Source organism: Wyeomyia smithii, chromosome 1 (genome assembly GCF_029784165.1).
Source record: "Wyeomyia smithii strain HCP4-BCI-WySm-NY-G18 chromosome 1, ASM2978416v1, whole genome shotgun sequence".
In the NCBI taxonomy this organism is placed as follows: domain Eukaryota; kingdom Metazoa; phylum Arthropoda; class Insecta; order Diptera; family Culicidae; genus Wyeomyia; species Wyeomyia smithii.
The window spans coordinates 52,305,973-52,329,453 of record NC_073694.1 but is presented as its reverse complement, the minus strand read 5'-3'; the positions used below and the strand labels follow the sequence as shown (position 1 = coordinate 52,329,453).

Genomic DNA, 23,481 nt, shown 5'->3' with positions numbered 1-23,481 from the left:
GATTTGATCCGATGGGAAGCGTTTGGCTTTTGTTTGATTTTTATGACGTCGTTTAGCGAGCATATTAACCTTTTCCACCTTTGTAGTGTTCACAACAAGCGGCCAACTTTCACTAGAGATTCGTGAATCGTGAGTGCAATTCTACAGATTGTATCTTGTGTTAAATTATTATGATTGCATCGCAATAAGTTGAAACACGTTTAACTAACAAGGGAAAAAGCTTTGATGAAATTTTGACATAGGCCGTCATCAGAATAACGTAAGTAAATTTTCAGTATGATAAAGTATAGTATAATGGCATGTATAAAATGGTAATTAAACTAAAGATAATGCTGCTACTACCGACCTCGGAGATCACACACCGTGATCAGAACATTTAATTACAGTAAAAGAAGATAAATCAGAAAACCCGCCTTGTAACCAGATGACCTTCCAGAATGCAGCAACAAGTTGTCCGCTTGTGGTGTAGCACAAATTGAAGAACCGGTCGATTGCCACTTAGTACCAATTGATGATAGCTTGAGGTCACCGCGTTCACGTCGGTCACATGTCGAAACTCACAGTCGTGCGCTTGGCGACGCGAGTGCGGCTTGTCGGAAAGCCGGCCTGCAGCGAAATGGCTCCAAGCAGAATGTAGTCCTTCGGATAATCCTTCCAGATTTCCACACCAATATCAACAATCGAAACCGGCTGTCCGAGCGTTTTAAAGGCTAGGTAATAGTACCTGGAAGAGTAAAGTGTGAGAGATTACTGTGACTGGCAGTTCAAATCAGTTAGTCATGGTTAGACCTAATTAGCAATATCAACTTTTGATTGCACAGATTGGTTTCGCTCGGGACATAAGTGGCAATTATGATTCACTGCTATACACCGGTAATAAATTACTTAAATGATTGCAAAAAAAAGTTGATTGATCATTTTTATTGTTTTGTTGCTATTTCCATTACTTTCTGTAGAAAAAAGCTATCCACTAGAAGAAACAAAAACCTAATAAAAAAAGAATCAAATTTGCACTTCAGGCATTTTTACGTAACCTGGTGAATCAATTCGGACCGATCATTTCCTGTTTAGATTGCACTTCGCATAGTTATTTGGTTTTTTCATATAGGATCAAAAAAATGTTAAATGTTAGAAAAAATTATGCAATCGAATGAAATGGTATCTTTCGAAAAGTTGCGAGTGAAGCTTGACAGCTGAGTCACGAACAAGTCGAATAGTTTATTCAGGTGAGCTACTCGTCCAAAATCTAGCCGATTCGCGAGTAACTCGCCGAGCGCCTCGCCTTTTGTAATAAGGGCCTATGTAAAGAAGGCTTGGGAAAGTTATCAACTATCATACGCACCTACCGAGAAGAAACACAATACCGAAGATGGACAATGAAGCCTTTTGATCAAGGACTAAAGGTTATAAGCGATGTATACTAGAAGTTTCTGAAGGAACTATAAATATATAAATGCATTCAAAAATACAGCATATTTATTTGCATTGCATGTGAATAAAATGCAACACGCAATATTACATGATTCCCTATGCTCCATTGTAAATGTGAACAAACCTAAATTCACGCGATTTTTTTTTTACTGTGCACCCTGTTTGCCAAAAATATCAAAATCTTGATACAACCTCCAACAAATTTGGAAAAATGGTACCAAAAGTTGTTAGTTTCATTGTCCAGGAATCCAAAGTAAATAAAATATAATTTGTGATACTGAATTTCTTATGTTTATTTTACTTTTTTTTACTCAGCAATTTTTTTCCAATGAATATTTGCCGCCTGAAATAAAATTTAATTTGTTGATTGTTAAGAAATTAATATTCTCTAAAAACTTCCAAGTATATATATATTTTGAAAATGGCGCGTAAAATCAAACGTTGGTTTGAAAAATGGTTGACAATTGGTTTATTTAACGAATAAATGCGTCAGACTGCATTAGGCAGTCGAACGTTAATGATAACACACCATACCGTAAAGTGTATTCTATACCTATGTTATAAAGGTTCACGCTTTTTTTTTCAAGTTATTTCATTCTATTAGCTTCGTGGCGTAAGTAATGACATTTTATTAGCTAGGTATGTAATGAAAGTAAGCGAAAAATCAATCTTCATGTTAGAATTGGTAGTCGAAGAGTAGGGACGGCCAGAGCGGAGCGCTCTCAGCAACGTCAAACTACAATACGCTGTTTTGTGTTGCATCATCATTCTCATCGGCAGCAGCCTGCGGGTTTCTTGAGATGAATAAATTTTCAGAGATTTCTTTTTTTTTTTGGATAGACCCAACCGCGACCAGTGATTGGATTGGATTTTTTTCCTTTTCGAAATGTCACTTATCGAGAAGTCCCAGACCTAATATATTCTCTTATCTTCTTTATAGGCTTTATCATCGCCTCAAGTATGTTAGCAAAAACGTATAACATGCTATGAGTAAATGAAATTTCTAAAGGTTTAGATACGAGTTTTTTAGTCTGAAGAAGTTTTTTTTTGTGTGGAGAAGCCTGCCTTTGAAATTTAATGGCCTGATTCTAACGTTAGCGGTAAAAAATATGGACTTTTTTCAGATGGTGATGAAAAAAAAACAAAGACAGATAATTGAGTTGGATAAATTTCCCATGGAAGGTAATCATGTTGGCTTCCTCGCAAAAAAAGTCCTTGCGTGCAACCTTCCGGCAGTTAACCGGAACATTCGCCATGGTGGACGAAAACATGCGTGTAGGCATGTTTTAACTTGTCTCCGTTTTCGCGACAAAATTGTTGGAATAGATCTTGCGCTTCAAATTTGCCCAGAAATTCTCGATGGGACGCAGCTGGGGGACGTTGGGCGGATTCGCCGACTTCGGTACCACATCGATATTCAGTAGTGGGGCGACGCCAAATCTGGCCAAAACACCGTGTCTTCGCCCATATGGTATTTCTTGATGAACGACGCAACTTCTGGCATGCACTTCGTACTGTATATTTCCCCGTTCACGGCCAGCCCGAAGCGAAAATAGAGGTGCTTTGACATCCCCTTCTCGCTGATTGTCAGCCACTTTCGATACTCTGATCGTTGTCCAATAGTGTCAAGATGTTATAGATGCTGGAACGGGCATACCCGGCGTCCACAAAGTGCCGCAGGATGTCCGTTTTTGACGCGGCGGGGTACCGTTCTTTAAACGCGCACACTCCTGGACGGAGTATTTTCACTTTTTTCGCCTTCACAGTTAGAGGTTGACTGATAGAGCTGTCAAATTTTTTTTGCTAGCTCATGGGTTCAATCATAGGATGATGCATGAGTAGTTTCGTCAGTGAGATTAAAGGTAAACCCATGAAAAATCGGCAATTTTTGTCCATTTTTTTACCGCAAACGTTACTAAAATTCGAACCCATGACCATCCGCTGGTCAAGCGGACTCTGTAGCCTTGCGGCTACTAAGCTCCCCATTAAGCAGAGACTTAACTGATTTTTCACGCGAATCCTTCCAATCTCGGTAGAATTAGAATTTATTCTTCGTTCACATAAACAGTAAAAACTGTCCTTTTCAGGACCACCGCAAATATTACTAAAGTGTTTGATAAATGACATTTTGAGTGGTTTTACGGCAATAGTACGATCGTGTCTCAGACACACCTCTTTTTCATTGTAAGAATAACTTTCCAAAAGGGCTTTTCAAGAAATCTGATGATTTTTCGAATATTTTTTTTTTCAAAAATCTATTTCCCTGATCAAAAGAAGACCTTGCAGATGGTTGTGAGAAATTATATGTAATTTAAAAAAATACATGATGCGAATTATGAACTGTAGTTTTCCTCAAATCATGCCCCCTTCTAACTTGACCCATCGATAAAAGCTATAACTAAGACCCTAAAATGAAGCGAAGAGTTACTGAGATAGAATCCTTTAATTTTTTTGTTTTTTTTATGCGACAGGTTAATATAAAACTTCCAAATTTCTCGAAATTTAGTCGCGTTGGCTAACAGTGACGTTCATTTTCTGAAACATGTTGTGGTAGAAAGTGAAAATGTTTAAACTTTAAAAATGGTGTAATTAGGGCAACTATTGAGTTGACAGTGTACACAACACTCGGCGCGGGTAATAATCTCAAAACTTGATGCCCCGGATTTTATGCTGACCGAATGCCGAATGCCTATTAATGATAAAAATTACTTTCAGTGTCTGAAAGGTTTGTTTGATCAGTATAATGTCACCGGCAAAGTTGTTGATAGTAATTTTGTCCTTCCAAAAAAGTTTTTTGATAGTTTTTATTTTTTTTTTCTCTTCAAATTCAGTAAACTAACTGGTTAGATCTAAATGTGTAATTTTTGTAAGAAAAAGTTCAGATTCACAGAAATAAGTTTTTTAAGATATTCAATTTATAAATACAGTTTTTTTTTCTAAAAAAATTCTAATTGTCTCACGGTGTGTGTGTGTATGTTTTTTTTTCGAAAGACCACAAACAACTCTGTTGAACACGTTTTTCCAATCAAACCAAACGTTTCGGCTTTAATTGTCATTTTCGTTTTTCTGAAAAAAAAAATCATCTTTTTTGCTTCTTATTACTCCATAATCAGAGGAGGCTCTAGTAGCACGGCTATCGTCACGGTTATAGTCAGCCCGTATGAATTGTTTTTTCACCAGTTTTTTTTTTGCTCAAACTAGTATGTTTGGCGTCAATGGTTACTGCAGGCTGTAGAGGCGCTCGAATATGCAACGATTTTAATGGACCCAGTAAGATAAGTACAAATTATTGTTTCGATTTTGTTATGTGTTAATATTTGAGCACATACCCGGTAAAAATATTCGACGCCCTATCTTAAGCTACACTGACAGTACAGGAAAATGTTGTGTGTGTGGATTACAACATCGGGGTTTTTCCTTCTGTTTTAAGTGACATTTCCCGTACATACACTGGCGAACGTGTATAGACCATTTTACGAATTGATAGGAGACAAGGTATTTGCTGATGTTGATGTTGCTTTTACGAGCGTTATGTCAGCGGTTCCATGCTTTCTGTCAAAAATTTATTCGTGAATTGAGTTCTGAAGCGTCTCGTGAAATGGTCTACAGCCGTGTAGGGCTGTTTTTTTGTTTCGCTCGACCTGTGAATCGTCGCATCTCTGTGCTCGTTTTTTTTTCCATTCTCTGCCCATAACGCTTAATCTCTCCCAGCTGGGCTCGAGGTACGATGCTGGCCTAACAAGCCAGTCGTCGTAGGTTCGAGTCTCGGCTCGGGAGAGACTGTTAGTGTCAGTAGGATCGTAGCGCTAGCCCCGTAATTGTCCTGTGTCCTGGCTGCGAAGTCTGTGTATAATAACGGAAGGTCGAGTTCCGATACGGAATGTAGCACCAAGGCTTTGCTTTGCTTTTTTGCCGATAACGTTTATGGTTGTGGTAGATGCGTGAACGTGTGGATGATATGTTTGGATGACTTTATGCAGTGAATGGTTGTAGAAGGGAGCGACACGTCTGTGCAAGCGCTGCAATGTTGTTGTAATAAATTATTTCGATTCATGTTTTCAGCCGCAGAAAGCAGTGTAACAACAACTAAGGACTGTTCATTTTATCAAACGGACACTTTGTTTTGGTGATATCTTTATTATTTTTCAAGCAATTTCTAGACGGTTTTTTGCAAAATGAAGGTTTAGTTTTCAACAAAAAGTACAAAATGTAAAACCTAACTAAGTTCATCTAACTATAAAACTGGTGAACTTTTCCTCGAACTCCACTCATAAGCCTCTTTACAGTTTCTGGCTTAACTTTTCGGCTTGCAGATGACCACATTTTCTTGAACTCATCAATTGACTGTGTTTCTCTACCATCCTTTCGAAGATACCGCTTGATAACTACCCAATAGCGTTCAACCGGACGTAGCTCTGGACAATTTGGTGGATTATTCGCCTTTTCGACGAATTTAATCGTATATTTCTTCAGCATTTCAAGAGTGGCAGCAGCGTAGTGGGCGGATGCAAGGTCTGGCCAGAACATTGGTGGGGTCTTGTGTTGACGATACACAGAACCAAGACGTTTTTGAATGCACTCCTTCCGGTAATTCTCAGCGCTTATGGTTCCTATTGTGAAATATGGCAAACTTTTTTTTCCACAAGAACAAAAAGCTTGCCATACAAGCATTTTCTTACCAAACTTGTCCATTCTAATCGATCGTTTTACATCTGGTACTTCCCTACCTACAATAGAATTGAAAAATTGTGGCCCCGGAAGTGTTGTTGCGTCCAGTTTTCAGTAAGTCTCGTCATCCATTAAAATGCAACAGTTTCATTGCTTTTTCAGTATCCTATCCAACCTCTGACATCGTTCCTTTGCCCGTTCATGCTGTTCCTCGGTCCGTTTCGGTGTCTTCTGTTTTTTGTAGGTTCTGATGTTATTCCTTCGTTTGATATTTTGAACCGTTCCTATACTAACTCTGAGTTTTTAAGCAATTTTTCGCACAGAGTCACATTCATTGGACAGTAAAAGCTTCACACACTTCTGCTCGATTTGTGGAATAGCCGCACCTTTTCTGGTTTTGGATCTTGGCAAATCTTCAAGAGAATCGTATTCTCCAAACTTTATGATGATCTGGTACACAGTAGACTTAGACCTTTTCACAAGTTTTGCAATATTTCTACAGGATAGTCCCTCGGAACAGTACTTTTGAACAATCAAAAAACGAGTATCTTGATCGATTCGTGCCATTTTCCGAAACTTAACCGTTCCGACACCAAAACCAAAACACCGGCACAATGTCAACAAACTCAACTACACGATAAAGGAAGAATCATCAAATTTGGAGTTAATGTTTAGTTTTTATCGTCTATTTAAAATGTCCGTTTTATAAAATGAACATTCCTTATTGAACTATGAATTAGTCTCATGTAAGTTAAACTATTGTATTTCAGCTAGCAGCAGTGTTGCTGGAAAAATTCAATGCTGAACCGTTCGTCAGACATTCAATCAGTTTGGGGGGAATAATTTTTTTACAAGCATCGTAGCGCCTTACGGTCTTGAGAAGAGTTTTTCCCAGGAAAATTTCCTACAAATATCATGTATCGATATATTTTTAGAAGCTAACTGGACATCTCTAGAGAACAAGTTTTGAAAAAGTGGATAAAATCGTATGGAAACTTCAAAAATCGGACACAAAAATATAGTTTCACTGATCAATCTGAACAGTTACACTGGGTTATTATAGGACCCATAAGGAACACGAAAAGTGCATGGGAGCGAAAAAATAACACCATCGCTTTTTTCCATATAAGAGTATCCCAGTCTAATGTACATACTATGAGCAAGTTGTTGGAGTTAAAATTGCATGGCCTCTAAGCTAATGATCTCAATTTCAAAAGCTGAGAGCTACGTTGCAGACCAAGGAGAAGATACTAATATTAAATAAACGAAAATTTTTAAAAATAAATTTAACAAAACCTGTATAAACATCAAGTAGAGAAAGATGAATTTGTTTAAATATATTCTGCAAGTAAAAATGTTTCCATTCAACATAATGAGTTTGCTCGATACAGATTTTCAATACTGATTTTTTGGCCCGAGATACAGATATACAGATATTTTCAAAGAAAAATACAGATATAAATGTGGCAACTCTGATTACCACTCCCAGTAATTCTTTCTGTTGATACATTGTGCATCTTGAGTGGCTCAGAGTCTCGGACCCATCACGGAGTAACAACCATTGATATTTGCAGTCAGTCAAGCTGAGCAAGCTAAGCTAAGCTAAGAAACTACATGTAATGTATTGCATATTTTTGCGTCATTTTGATTGGATATCATTTCTGAATACGCCTCACAGTGGGGCAGATTGGTCTGTTGGCGCGACAAAACCTCATAACTCCTTAACAGTTGTTTCCACAGTGTTCATATCTTCGGCAATGTTGTTCACCATAAAAACATCGTCTTGAAAAATGTATTCAGGCAGCTTTAATTTTTTTTCTACAGATGGCGCTGACATCTATCTTTTGAATAAATGGTGCTAGCCATTTTGTTTCTTCGGGAAAGTTGTTTATATCATCAATTGACATGAAGTTGTCGAACATATTACTGTAGGACTGACCGTTAACGAGATAAAATTATTTTCATTATTCATAAACCCAAAATTTCAGTAATGAATTATAACTGGGACTTAAGTAGGGTAGAGGAACCATATTTCGCCCGGGCACCATATTTCGCCCTCCTGTGGATCCTCACGATATTAATGCTTTTAAATGTTCAAAAGCAAATAATTTATATTCGCTACTCTGAAGCTTGAAATCTCATGATATCTTTAACGCCGGTACGTGATTCATGGTTATAATATTTTATTATCTAATGAGCTATCAATAGAGCGTCTGCTAGTTAGGCCGATTTTCTTTTGGTTTTTAGAAACGAGGGCTCAATATTGCTAACCGGAAATGTCCTACAAACTATGAGCATATTTTATAATTCTTCTGAAAATTTTTCATAATTATTACGAGGCGAAAAATCTGTCACATTTCTTGCCTCGGTTCCATATTTCGCCCTGGGCGAATCTCTATACACTGTTTTGGGAACATGAGGTGTGCCTCATTTTCGCCCTATCTGTCAATAACAATTAAGTGGAAAATAATAACATCGTTTCCAATACAGACTTGATATGATCTTTTTATATAAAAATCAAGATTTATATGCGTCATTTCAACATAACCTTTGAATGCTTGTATTGATTTCCATCAAACTTGATACAGTCATACCTCGATATAAGGCAACTTTTTTTTCGTGTTATATCGAGTTATGTTATATCGCAGCACAAAAAAAAAATGTTTAATTGACGCAAAATTCTTTATGGTTACTCAAAGGTGCGCAAAGACTTATTTCCCTTTACCTAGCAGTATTATATAAAACGTATACAAACATAAACCAGTCACAAAACATTAAAAAAATGTCAATTCACCCCATTTTACAGAACTTATTCGTTTCAAAACTTACTAAGAACATTTATTTGGAACATTATACACCCCTAAAATAATTGCTGTTCTTTAATTTTAAGATATTTAAAAAAGTCACGTTATATCGAGATTAGGTACCTTATATCTAGGTATAACTGTAAACGTGTACTTTTTACAGAGTTGATGGTCATAGAATTGAAAGGAAAGAAAGGGATAACCATCTAGAAAGGAGATTATGCTCAGAAACTTAGAATTGGTGTCCGATGCCATTTTGAACCCCGACAAGGCGATTTCTAGTTTACGAAAAGTAAATCGACGTTTTCCGGTATTCTGCATACAACAGTAACTTCCGTTTTCGATTACGATTGGGACGTTTTAGGAATATCTGAAGTGGCTTATGCTGCATTTCCAGCGGTTTTTGGACTTTCATGAAAACAATTCAAGAGAAGCACTTCAAAAATTCGCCTCGATCGATTGTTTTGATTTGATAGCGGAGAGTCCAAAATTCGTTAGAAAAGTCGTTGGAGCTGGTGTATAATTAAATTGAAGATTTATCAAGAACATCGATTGAAACAGATAAAAGCTTCTACAATCTTTTTATATTGTATAAAAATGGCGGTTTATTTGAATACAAGATTCATGTTCACTCCGGAACAGCTTGACCAAACTTGACACAGCTATTTTTCGATACAAGATTGATTTGTTATAAAAGAATAAACCAAAGATTGACTCATGATTGACAAAATGATCTTCTTACAATCTAGTTTGAAATTATAGGATCAATAGTAGTATAGAATATCAAAAAAAAAAAACCAGACCGCAATAACTTCTAAGCCACCATAGCAACAAGAGCTAACATCGAATCCCGAGTAAGGCTGGGTACTAAGCTGGTTATTTACAAAATAAATGTACTTCATTGTTAACTAACCAATTGCATTACATAATTAGGTTGATTTTCTTTTCATTTGTTGATTTGTTTCATTTAACAGCTGTTTTCGTCATATTCTGGAGGTGGGCGAAAAATGGATCCTTAGGTGGGTGAAATTAGGATTTCCGGGGTCGAATTAAGGGGCTTGGGCACTCATCAGAAAATTTTTATTTAACACGACTAGATAAGTTATTTGGCTGTAATGCAACCCGAATGTGCAACACAATGTTTATTGTGCACTATACAGTGAATACTGCACATTGTCGAAGTAACACATCAAAATGTATCACGTTTAACTGGTTAGTCATCGATAAAGTGGGCGATTTATGGGTCCGTTACCCTACATATGTTTCAATTTCAGATATATTCGAACTTTCGAGTCATCATGAAACGAATTATTGAAGGTTTGTAGTTGCCTCTGTATAGTTTTTTGTCAACCTATGATGTGTCATCATATTTGAGAAAGAATATAAAATATAGTTTTAATGTTATTGTTTGTGATAAAATGTTTCAAATAGGAACATTGTTCAATTAAAGATTAGTTGGTCATGTTCCCTTTCTAAGAGCTCCTCTTGTTTAATTTTATACCATTTAACATGAATACTATACGCTTACCTTTGTTTAAAACACTGTTCATCCAATAACAAACTGTTTCCTAGTACCTACTAATAATTATTTCCGAGGGGTCCCCCGAGCACAATCATGGTCGTGTTACATACACCGGCATTCAATTGACATGAAAACAATCGTTGCGAAAACTCGAATTACTCGGTAAGTCGCAACTAGTAGCAACTGATTTTTGGTTTAGTACTAGCCAATACCTTGTACTTTAGTTCAATAATAGTGTCATAGCAGAACAACGTAGAACTTTATGTTTATCATATTGCCGAAGATGAGGAAAAATTACAAAAAAAAACTTGTTTAACACATTATGCGTCCTACGAACCTATTTTCAACAAAACTGTCTTAATATCACATTACCTATTGGTTTATACTCTATTTTATGAGAAACATATGAGTTAGCTAATTATTTCCTAAGTATTTGCATGCCCTACTGGAAAATATATGAGAAAATTTTTTCTTCCATTTTACAAGCCTTGTAAATCCTCACTTTTATTGTAAAAGTAAGTTATAGCACATTTTCTAAATTATTTTTTAAAGTGAATTATCACGATTTCCAGTCGATTACATGTCTACTGCAAGTAGAAAATAAAATGAGGCCTGAAAACCTAATTTAATTTTTTTTTTGTTTTGTCGCGACTTTTCTTGGTTCTGCCCCACAGTGCGCCCTTCCGAAAAATCTTCCTCTACATAACAGCAAAACACTTGCCGTAGCCTTAAAGTTACTGTTAAATTTATCGACTTCATTTACCCATACTATGTTATTCGATTGATCAGAATCAGTAAAATTGCACAATGAATCAACTGAACGGGAGTGGGAGTGACCATTATCATATACTTCTAAACCAGAAATTAAAGTCTTACTCAGTTCTTCTGTTTTAAAAATGTTTAGTAAAAAGTTACACTCATTCAGGAGTCCTATTTTTTTAGGTATTTCAATTTTGACGGATTTTTTTTAAACATTTAAAAGTAGAACTAAAACAACATAAGATTTCACGTGCCATTTTCAAAAAAGTTAATCGTGCAAACGTGTATATCTCAAAAATTACTAATATTTTCAAAAATTAAAAAGACTCCTCGAGTATTTTTTACCAAATGACTCTTAGTTTAGGCAATAAAAATAAGACACGTCAGAACATTCAAATTTCAACAATAAAAGTGTACAAAATCAGCGAAATTTTGGAATAGGTTTAAATTCTGAATAACGACTGTGTCTTAGATATAATGAAACTTTTGTTAAGCGTGTAATCATGCTTTATTTTGATACTTATGAATTTAAGTGCGAAATTGAATTGAAACTTGAGTGACTTAAAGGAACGTAATAATAGGTTGAGGTTCAATCTTTTATTGGTATTTCCTAAAATGATAAATATTTACTTTTATCAATGCGAATATTTTAAGCCTCAACACGCGAACGAAGGTTTTTGAAATCAAAAAATATACTATAATTTCAGTAAAACATATAAATGAAATTTTAATAAAACACAAATTTCAAACTCACCTAATCTCCCACCCGTTGATGTTAGTCATAGCGGGAAGCCTTATATCAGCCTTCAACTTTGGCAGCGTGCGGCAATCTTCCACGCTCAGCAAGTGCGCTTTCATCTCATTCTTCCGTCCGCTCACGTGGCACTCATCTGAACCGCACACTATCTTCAGCGAATTGTGATAACGCCGATCGTACGCCTTCAGTAGCAAGCAAACATCGGCACTCGCGGCACTGCTCCTCTGAAACGCGTACGACACTATCAGATCCGAATCGCACGCAAAATCACAAGCAAACAAACGACAGTTCGGGTGCGCTTCCTCGAGTTTCACGCACGAACCACCATCCAATGCCGTGTCGAAGCTGTGAGTCCAGTAAACTGGACCGACATTGTCGTGTTCATTCTCCTTCGGTGGAGTGTACGGTATGCTCGGTTGAAACCACTGACGGGACAAATTGAACCACGAATCCGACTCGTGTTTGCCCAGCCGGTTGCGTAATTTGCCCGATCCGAGACAAAACGAGGTATAGAAAGGAAGCTGTTTAGGTCCTCGAACGAAAAGATACCTCCACAAAAGGTTCCAAAAACGATTGTTCAGCTTTAGAAACCGCAGATTGGAACTTTCCTGATCGAGCTGATCCCGCCGCATTGATTCCTCCAACGATTCGAAAGTCCAACCGGGTGCAAAAATTGCTACGGAGAATTCAAACTTCCTAATCGCGGCCAGCGTATCATGCGTATCCAGTTTGGCTTTTTGGCCCCGGCCGAAAACATCAATGCCCACATAGACGTCCAGTTTACGGTCCGGGTAACGACTCCGAATAATGCTCTCCGATCGCTCTAGGTGTTGTCTTGTCCAGGTGTAGTTCAGAAATATTCCATCGCAAGCTTCGAAGAAGCTTTTATTTTGACTGTTCAACTCGTTCTGCCAGCTTAGTACTCCTTGCTCCGTAATTGCATCATACCAAATGATCTCACTCCCAGGAATCTGCTCATGAGACCTTCTAGTTAAGTACGCCACAAACTGCTTCAAGAGTGGCATCTTCTCCGATTCCAAAGTACACTCGATGTTCAGTAGCCAGCCCTAAAAATTCGCTCACAATTAAACATTCTAACCATTTACTTTTTCAACATTACCTGAAACTGACAAACTTTCGCCACCGTCACAAGCGCATCGGCCACCTTCCTCAGAAACACCTCCGACTGGAGGATCTCCTTCAACAGCATCACATTCCCACCTTCGATGATGAACGTTCCAATAACTCTGACTCCATTTTTGTGGGCACAATTCAGCCACTGCAAGGTCGGAATAGTCACAAAGTGATGACTAAAGTAACAGAACACGTCAATCGCTGCCCAGTTGTAGAACCGATAATCAACCCACTGCCCTCCGGTGGTACCGTTGATGTATCGATCCGCCAGATAGTTCCCCTTAAAATCATGACACAGCAAGACCTGCGGTCTATCACGATCCTCTACAAATTCAACAGCACCATCGTCGAAATCGATCTCCTGATATTCTGCACCTAGGTAGCGTGATTTGGATCGCGGCGTTATCGGCAGCACCAGATTTCTCCAACTAACGGGGTTCTGCTCGAACTGCAACAAATCCTCGATCGTGTGAATCGGCTGACACACGTGGTGACTTTCTTGGGGGCGCGAACGGTTGTGCACGGTTTGATGGCGGGACGACATTGTGGCACACCCAAAATTTGCAGCGAAAAAAAAAACGAACAAAAACAGTAAGAATCAAAAAGTGCCACTAAGGCACAGCTTAGCTCAGTGCAACGTAGAACTTCACTTTAGAATGCGACTAGGTTAACTGAAAGCGCATTGCTGCAGCACAGCATCTTGCAGTCGACATAAGTGCATTCCTTGGAGAAATGCACTTCAGATAGAAGGGGTTATCGATGAACGAGGTAACTACTTCGATAAAATTGTTTTGGTTAAACATCGAAACGAAAAGATACTATTTTTTGACATTATTTAGTTACAGCTCAATGGTTACGTTTTTTATGGACGACAAGTTCGAAAACCGAACGTCCTTTGTGACACATATTCCGTGAGGGGAAATGCTTATCAATGCGACGCTTTGTATTTTCCCGGTTTGCTTTGCATTCTACGAAACTAGCCTTGGTTTCAATTTAATAGTTTGCTTTGTTTTGATCGTAACATGGCTGGATAAACATGGTCGCATAATCAGCGCCTAATTGGGTCATTGTTGTTGTTCAGCAAACATGTACAACTGTAACTGTTAACTATATCTGGCAGAAAATCCGAAATACACTGTGTAATTGGCAGGAATTGCATCCTGGGATCACCTTTTACTAGCTTTACGCACAAGCACGCAAATATCCACGTGTTAAGAGATAGAAAATTATTCGGCAAAATTGTAGAAAATTTAAAAATATGAACCTTTGTTGAACAAATGAAAATTCTATCTAAACAAATGAAACGCACGGTCTACAACTTTGCCGAATTAACCATTCCTCTAACTCTTAACACAAAAAAGTTAGTATTTTTTATATATGAAAACCTACTGTAACATATGCTCGCCGTACTCTAATATGGGTGTATCAGGATAAATGGAACCTGAAGGAGTTTATAGTACTTCAGCTAAACTTCAAGGAAAAGTATTGACATCATGATTCCACTTGCCCCTTTTTAACCTAAACGTTCTTGAAATTATCGAAAAATAAGCTAAAATATGATATAACTTTGTAAGGAAAAGTCCAGAAGATGTATGGTCTTTGACAAAAATGTGTGTTTTGAGTGCCCTAACAATTCCTCCGAACTACACTTTCGTGTAAAATGCAACTAACAAAAGTTAGGTACAAAAAACTAAATTTTAAGTCCCATGTAATACACTTTATAACTTTGTATCGAAAAAAGATAGGATTTTCATTTGTTCAACAAAGTTTCATATTTTTAAATTTTCTACAGTTTTGCTGAATAAACTATTCTTCTATCTCTTAACACAAAACGATTATTTTTTTTTTATTTTTAGTATAGTAAATTTTCTATATATTTTGACAATTTGCGATTTTGCTGGTCATTTATACAAACAATTGTTCCGAAGACACTTTTAAGATAGGATGAAGGTGAAAGGCGCTATGGATATAAGTTCCACTTTTTGCCTTATTGGACCACTGTGCAGTGGCGTAGTAAAGTAAAATAAGGAGGAGAGTATAAGTTATGTCATCATTAATTAATCAATAATTTGATTATTAAGTTCGCTACATAGAGATCCTGCAGCAATAGATTTTGTCTCTCTCATTAGCGTGGGAAGGAACGGGGAGTAGCAATGATGAATTTGTTCTTTGTAAACTTCAAAATACCATACTCGATCACCAATCTCCAGGACTTTTCCTTACAAAGTTAAAGCATGTTTTAGCTTATTTTTTCAATAGAATTTTCATTTGTTCAGATAGAATTTTCATAAGTTCAACAAAGTTTCATATTTTTTAATTTTCTACAATTTTACTGAGTAAACTATTCTTCTATCTCTTAACACAAAAATGTTATTTTTTTTATTTTTAGTATAGTAAACTTTTCGTATTTTTTGACAATTTACAATTATACGTTGGTTCTTAAATACGAGGTACATTCCCGTGCAATTTGTTTGTCTGTATCACAATGGCGTAGGTAAAGTTTATACTTTTGGGTAATGGCTTTATTTCAACTTTATCTCCGGTTTAAGTAGGGGGAATAGGGGCATAATGAGCACCCTAACTTGGTTGCTGATTTAAGCACGGAAAACGACAAAAATTTTAAGCTGTCTTCAGTGCAAAACTTGAATTAACTATCTATAATTAAAGGTACACTATTCACAAATTGAAAAGTTTATCGTATAATGGTGAAAAACACAAATTAGATTCATGCGTCAAAAACTAGCAATCAGTCGATGTGTGGGGCACAATGAGCACCCCACTGGGGCATAATGGGCACCCACGGGGTATAATCAATAAGGTAGCAACATTTTTCGCGTGCTGAGATCGTGACGTCACAACAACCAATTATACACAGTTTGGCGCAGGAACATGTATGAATTTTGTTTAAAATATGGATCGTAAATCGTATGGAATGCATTATATTTTTGTACTTTGATAATATCAGAAACAACATGTGTCTCCCAGATATTGTCATAGCTTACGACATCTTCTAAAATTGACTGACGAAAACGATAACGTATTCTCTTGTAAATTACTTCAAATGCCTATGCCTGAATATTTCGTATTTTCAACTTCTTGCGATCAACGATGGATTATTATTATTATTATTATTATTATTATTATTATTATTATTATTATTATTGTTATTATTATTATTATTATTACTATTATTATTATTATTATTACTATTATTATTATTATTATTATTATTATTATTGTTATTATTATTATTATTATTACTATTATTATTATTATAACTATTATTATTATTATTATTATTATTATTAATATTATTATTATTATTATTATTATTATTATTATTATTATTTATTATCAGTTCATCCGACTTGTAGTCTTAATGAAGTAATACTATAATATATGTGTATGTGGTTTCCCAGCGCGAGGCGGTTTCAAGCCGGCGCAAAAACCTAGCATCTTTTTAGAACAAATACTTAGCACCAATTACAACTCAAGTAGAAACATCATACAATAGGACAACACTTACAATGTAAAATAGTAGATTAACATTAAAAATTAAAATTATCGTTTAAATTATAGGTTAAAGCCATTCGACGAATAGGTTCATGCAAGCCATAGTTCGTGCGGTGTGCATTTAATTGCAATAGTCGTTGATGGCGTTGCGGGCGGAGAGGGCAGTGCAGCTGAAGCATAGTCAGAATAGCTGGGCAGTCATAACCAGGGTTGATAATTGTTGACACTCTTGAGTGGGAGTGAAAAAAAGCATTCATAAACGTTGTTTTTTTGCAATCCTTTCAGAGTTCTCCCTTCCCGCTTCTTGCATGGAAGTGAACTGACAAAACACCTTATTACATTAAATGCGATGAAAGCAAGACAACAAAATCAGTTTATCAGTTAACGAAGATTGTCAAGGCATCGGTCAGTGACAGTGAAAAAGTGTTTCGGTGAGGTTAATTTGGTTGAGTTGACTATTTGTTTTTATTTTTTCGTTTTGAAGTGAAGATCATTTGGTTGGATTTGTCGTCAAATTTTATTCCGTAATCGTGAACGATGTGCGCGATCTATTTCATCTGAGTATAACAGCACGTGACAAGGACGAAAATCTAGTGTATCTGAAAGAGTGCTGCGATCATTGGAAGTGAAAATTGAAAATGATTGGCTGTAATTTTCGAAGAATTTTGCTGGGGAAAATGACTTTTATCAGCACTGGTCATAACTACTTGTAAAATTTTGTGTGCTGTTCTGGCCATAATATCCTTGCGACGTTGTTCAAGAGGTGCGATACCAACCAATAAACAGAGGCTTTCGTAGGGCGGCAAATGATCAGGGTTACTCCAGGGCAATTCGCGGCAAATCCTTCGTATGAAATGCTTTTGAATGCGCTCAATTCGCTGAATCCAATAATCATAATACGGATCCCATACCACACATGCAGTTTCCAGAAGCGGCCGTACCAAAGAGCAGTAGAGTGTGCGAAATCGTAGGTCTTTGAGTTTTTTAGTTTCTTTTGGACAATTGATCTGTGGATGAATATCGTCGCAAGTAGAGCGCTCAATCATTGGTTGACTCGCTTCATACAACAAGCCACCGCCGGCCCCAATCGAAAAAACGTTCTCGCCGGTACTTTGACCTGCTCGACCGAAGGAGCGCATTCTTCAGCTGGTGCATTTGCCTCGTGTTGCCTAGTGTCTCCCTCGTGCCTCTGCCTCGTGTGGTAGCTCTGCTACAGCGCGGATCTGGCTTGCACATTTCGTGATGATAGATTCACCGGTGGAAGTGTAAAAATTGTTGGAACGGCTGAAACGTAAACAATTACTTTTGGACATTACCTTCCGATACATTACCTTCCGATGCTAAAATGCGCCGGGAATCGGCCTGGAACCAATGTTCAAAATCCTCCGCGCGGAAATGTTGTGAGCAAACATGAAAGTTTGCGAGAAGATCCGGTACCCGACAGAACAAACGCCAGTGTTTCTCATCATCGGGATTTTTGGGAGAAGCATGTATGCTTATGCCTAACTTTTTGGCTCCTGTAACCGAAACACTACCAAGTTTAACTGAACACGATGGTAACCGTAGAACGTTAAAAACTCGAAAAAAGAACAATTTGTCGAATATCCGCAATGAATGCTGAACGTAAACGATTGTTGTGACGTCACAGCTGTCTACTCGCCACCTCTGATCGCATATTGAAATCGTATCTGCCACTCCTTTATAATATACCTTATTGGGTATAATGAGCACTCTTATAGAACATATCTTGAAACTGTGTAGAAGTACAACTAATGGGCCAACGTTTGCCGCGAGATGCCGTGATACTTGGCGGCTTGTTTCGTGAATGTCCCGTCGCGCCTTATGGTGGCCAATTCTGCCTGCAGTCCCTTTTTCTGACCGATTCGGTCTCAAATATTTTCTAAAATATGTTCGCACCATCACTGTAAACACTGTAAACACTGACTATGGAAACAGACAAACTCCCAAGTCTACTGAGATGAATCTCACGTAAGTTTATGTGACAAGGTGTGCTCATTTCACCCCACCTAAAGGTGACCATTTCGCCCCTATCGAATTAGTTAAAGTTAACATGAGATTTTAACACTAATAAGGCCGTTACAAATTTTATTTTCATTTTATGTTTTTGGAAGGGGAAGAAAAAAAAGCTCATACCGGTTTATTCATTTTATTTGTTTTCCGACAGCATTAATGCCTAAATTAGCAATGAACAGAGAGAGTGTCGTCAAAAAGCAAGCAAATAGATAATAATAATAATAAAGTGTTATTTTTCAACATTTATTTGAGTGCAAGTTACAAACGTCATAACTTGCACACAAACTTTTATCAAAGATATTTCTTTTTTTTTTTTCGTCTCGGTGTTATTTATTTTTTGCCACCCTCTTTGCTAAGTTTGATAACCTTGGACATAAAAAGAATTCGAAATTTGTATCAGCCTTATAGCTTAAAATCAAAACTTCAATGATGGTGAAATTTGGGGTACGACCCATACGTCATATCGATGTGTCTACATACTTGATTGAGCCATTTAAACGACCGTAGAAGCTTATTTTGTAGTGCGCAATAAAAATAATTTTTACAACATCCGGGAACCAAGTTGATTTTTTCAAATTATTTCCATATTTCAAACAGACAAATCACTTTTGTTCTACATAAAGAGATACTGTAGTAACTACAGAAGAGTTCCACATACCACATTGTATTAAAAATGCGTAGTTTCGCATAAAAGAGGGGTGCCCATTTCGCCCCGTGTGCTCATTATGCCCCTAATCCCCCTAGTCGAGTGCTGCAACCGTAAAACTGAGTGGAAAAGGATTTATCTATCTATAGTTTATTTTTACGCGTTAATAGAGATAAATTCGGTTGAGCGAGCTCTCACTGATATAATGTACATAGAAATGATGAAGAAGTTACGCCCTTTTCAATGCTTAAGCTTGTTTTTTGCTTATGCAAACTACCTATTGATAGGCAGAATATCTATACCTATGAAATACCATAGAAATCAGAGAGATTGAAACCAGTTACTGGTCGAGTTTATATGAATTTTTTGAATTTTTTTAAACATAAAATGGTTAAAATCAAAAATGCTACCAACGATTTTTTTTTGAAAATTTACCCAGAGATGAAGAACATCATAATGAACATACTAGCGTTCACCGTTTTGATGGTGTTTTTTGTTTGATAATAACGGTCTGTGATAGCACCGTGGATTCGTAATTCAATGATGATATCACGAAACTGGCTCAGGGTCCCCAAAAGAAACTGATTTTGTTCATAATTTTCTCGAAAAATAATGAAAAGTTAACAATTTCAAATGGAATATTACAATATTTGTTCTTTCTAATAGTGCCAACAGATATTTCTATGTTAAACGGAGGTTTCAATATTTGAAATAGGACTATTTAAAAAAACACGTTAAAAATTTTCCACCTATACAATATATCGACAATGTTTTGTCGTCAAAAGTAACGTCCTTCTAAGCTCTTAAGGTCATCCGAAGACAACTTTGTTATTAAATTTAAACGGAAAAAAGCGAAAGCGAAAAAGCGAAAAAAAAAGCGTTTTTCGGTTTTCTCGCATAGTTGTTTATAATTAGTTGATCTACAACTTTATCGAAGAATATTACTGCAAATAAAAAAGTTGATTTTCGCTGATTTTGGGACCACCCTAATTTTCATTTGCACATAAATAAAGGACTAACTATAAGAAACAACTTCTTAGAAGAAACGATGGCTCCAAAACCACAAAATCGCATCAAAAAGCTCATGTCCACCTAAATTCGTATATCTTGCGAGGAAAACTTGGTAGCTGCAAAAACAAGAATCATCGGCAACTGGCCCTTTTTGGTGTTATATAATTGTAGTAGTTAGTTATTTTTTTTTTCTTTTACAAAACGTTGCTGATACACACTTAACTGCATAATGTTTTCTCGGTAAAGTAAAATACCGAACTACTTGAAAACATTTTCGTTTACTGTTGTTCTGTAACAAAATTACTGAGAAAACGGAAACCAAATTTGTTTACCGGAATACCGTAAATTTGTTTGTCGAAAAAATCCGTAAAACAGCAAATTTCCGAGTTCAGTAAACTAAAATACCGAATAACGGAAGCTTGACATCATTTACCGAGCTTCCGAAAAATAGAACTGTCAAAAAAATCAGTTTTGTTCGTGTTTCTGTTTAGATGTAAAAGGAACAGGTTTCGCGGTTAATTATCATTCCGAAAAATCTGTAATATTTAGATTAACCCAAAATGTTGAGTAAGTATACAATATTATTTCTCAGATCTTGTTTGTGTTTATTGCAAATATAATACTAGAAGAAAACAATTAATTCTTTCCTTACTCAATTTCGTAGGTTAACGACTCGCTTCGCAGGATGGAAGCTGCAGTGATGGATGTTGTTTTATTTCCAGGAAGCAACACAACTCTTCTGTTTCTACCAATGCTGTAATAAGTTGAATCATTTGACAAAACAATCAATAAAATTATACGGATAATCGATCGTTTTCATCATTTCCTGGATTTATCTAAGAAATCGCCAAATGCGTACTTCAGTAAATGTTATCATTACCGTGATAATTTGACAGTTAAAATTTCCGAGTCCCGGTAAAATATAACCGAGAATCTCGTTGAAGTTTGACAAGTTGTCAATTATTGGTTTTACAGAATCTCGGTATTTTGATGTATTACCGAGATTTCTACCGAGTTCTCAGCTGTTGAAATCTCGGTAATTCATTTAATTTCGTACTTGGTGATATTATCTAAGTGTGTATGAATATGATGTATTAGAGCAATTCCCGTAAGCGTGCGGAGGATCGGCAGAAGACGATTTCTCCGAAATAACGAAATATAGAAAAATTCTGTAATCATACGCCATGCGGTAGTATCATGGATACCACCCTCCTATTATTTATAATATGATTCAAAAATACAACCATCGTACGAAAGAGGGGAGTGCTTTTGCATAATACAACACTAAATGTACTTGAGTTACAATTGCATTTGTCACTGATGACAAAGCTATACCCGAAAAAATTACATTAAAAAAACCTTAAAAGTTGCTGTAATTGTACATAGTTATACCATAATTTAACTATGTTTTTCATTGTAAATACATCAATTTCACATTAAATATCATTATCCAGAACAAGGTTGTTAATACGATAGAATATCGTCGACAATCGTCATCGCCGTTACCGATAACGTATGGTATCGTTATTGACGATGACGATAGCGTCTTCAAACATTAACGTTATCGGCGATGACGATAGTCACTAGACGTTATCAGCGTTTTTTCACTTCGGAGGGTTGGAGACGAAGCAAAATAGCACAAAATAGCAAGGCATTGAAAAGCAAGGTATGTGGAATTGTCATATTTGCGTTTAAAATGCATCTAAATGATATATCTCAGCGGTTCTCAACCTGGGGTACGCGAGAGCCTTCAGGGGGTACGCGAAAGAAAAATCAGTAATGGCGGACAAAGCAATTTTTTTATAACACTTCATTTGTTGTTCAAACTTGCTCTTAAAACATGACTGTAGCAATCAAACAAATCACAGTTCAATTTGAAACCTTAACTAGAGTACCACAACATAATCTACCACTACTCTCTCCCACCCTGCAAGAACATTCCTAGCCAGGGGGTACAATTGATTTGTAAAATATCGCCAAGGGGTACGCAGACAAAAAAAGGTTGAGAACCGCTGATATATCTAATGATACAAAAATTGGTCTTGCAGTAGTTGTTAATAAACAAACGTTATCGATTCGATACCATCCAGCAGTTATCGTCTTTGACAATGACGATAATGTTTGAAGACGTAAGCGTCATCGTCGATAACGATAACAGACAGTATCGTTATCGGCGTTTTCGATAGGTTATCGATTAACAACCTTGGTCCAGAACATTAAAAAAACATCGTTTTTGCCATTTTTACCATGAAAAAGGGGGGTCGTTATGTATCCTAACAGCATTTTTTTCAGGCATTTTTCCCATACATTTAGAAGTCACTGACAATGGTTTTCATGATGAAATTATTGTCGGGGGTAGATTCAACAATGAAAAACGTTGTTAAAACATGGTAATGACAACAATCGTTTGCAAGCTTACAGTACAAAGTACAGTACCGTGTTTTTATGGTTACAATAAAAAACAATGTCCGTTTACTGTTCTCACCGCAAAATATATCGTAAAATTTTTTTCTGGTAGTTTTACACTAAGCAAAATATTCGGTTACGTACAAACAGAATAGATGGTTATAATAAAAAAGTGAGTCATGTTCGTCAGCAGCAGAACTTGCATTTCGTTTGAAACAATTGTTTGAAATATTGATTTTTTGTGTTGTCATTCTGCCGCACCTCCAATATATGACTCTAAGGAACCGGTGCAAGGCAGCATGCTGAGCACATTATTTCATTGATAACTATTTACGATGAGCAATACATGGTAATGAAAATTTCCAAAGGCGTCGGTCTACGCGTACCTTCAATCATTTAATGATTTTTTCTGGTAAACAACGTTTATGATGGTTTTAATTTGAAACGCAGAATTCTCATTTATCGCATTGCAATTACCTTCACATAAATTACTCTCATCTGCCATGTTTACCCTGATGATTAAAGAGAATCACTTCAACACATAAAACTAATTCAAATGCAGAAAAAAACACAGAAACAACTAGGAAACAACACCGAACAGCTGATCGAGGGATACGCACATACGGTTTATCGCGGCGGCTTACGCTGTCATTCGTTACTCATAGTGCACGTTAAATTTGTTATAGTTACAATTTATGTTGAAAGAGACTTAATCGATTGAATGTAAAATTTTTACGCCGAAATATTTTTACTTAGTTGAGATACGAAAAATTAACTTTCATTAATGTGGTACACC

General features: G+C 36.5%; 1 protein-coding gene across 1 annotated transcript; it reads right to left on the bottom strand.

Annotated features, from left to right (window-relative positions):
• Positions 1 to 268: 268 nt before the first annotated feature.
• LOC129717526 (cytosolic endo-beta-N-acetylglucosaminidase) lies at positions 269 to 23,327 on the bottom strand. The gene is made up of 4 exons (XM_055667493.1): positions 23,163 to 23,327; positions 13,062 to 13,573; positions 11,939 to 13,008; positions 269 to 724 (listed from the first exon to the last, which is right to left on the bottom strand). Exons 1-4 carry the CDS (start codon positions 23,188 to 23,190, stop codon positions 544 to 546), a joined length of 1,791 nt encoding a protein of 596 aa, XP_055523468.1. The 5' UTR covers positions 23,191 to 23,327; the 3' UTR covers positions 269 to 543.
• Positions 23,328 to 23,481: the final 154 nt, after the last annotated feature.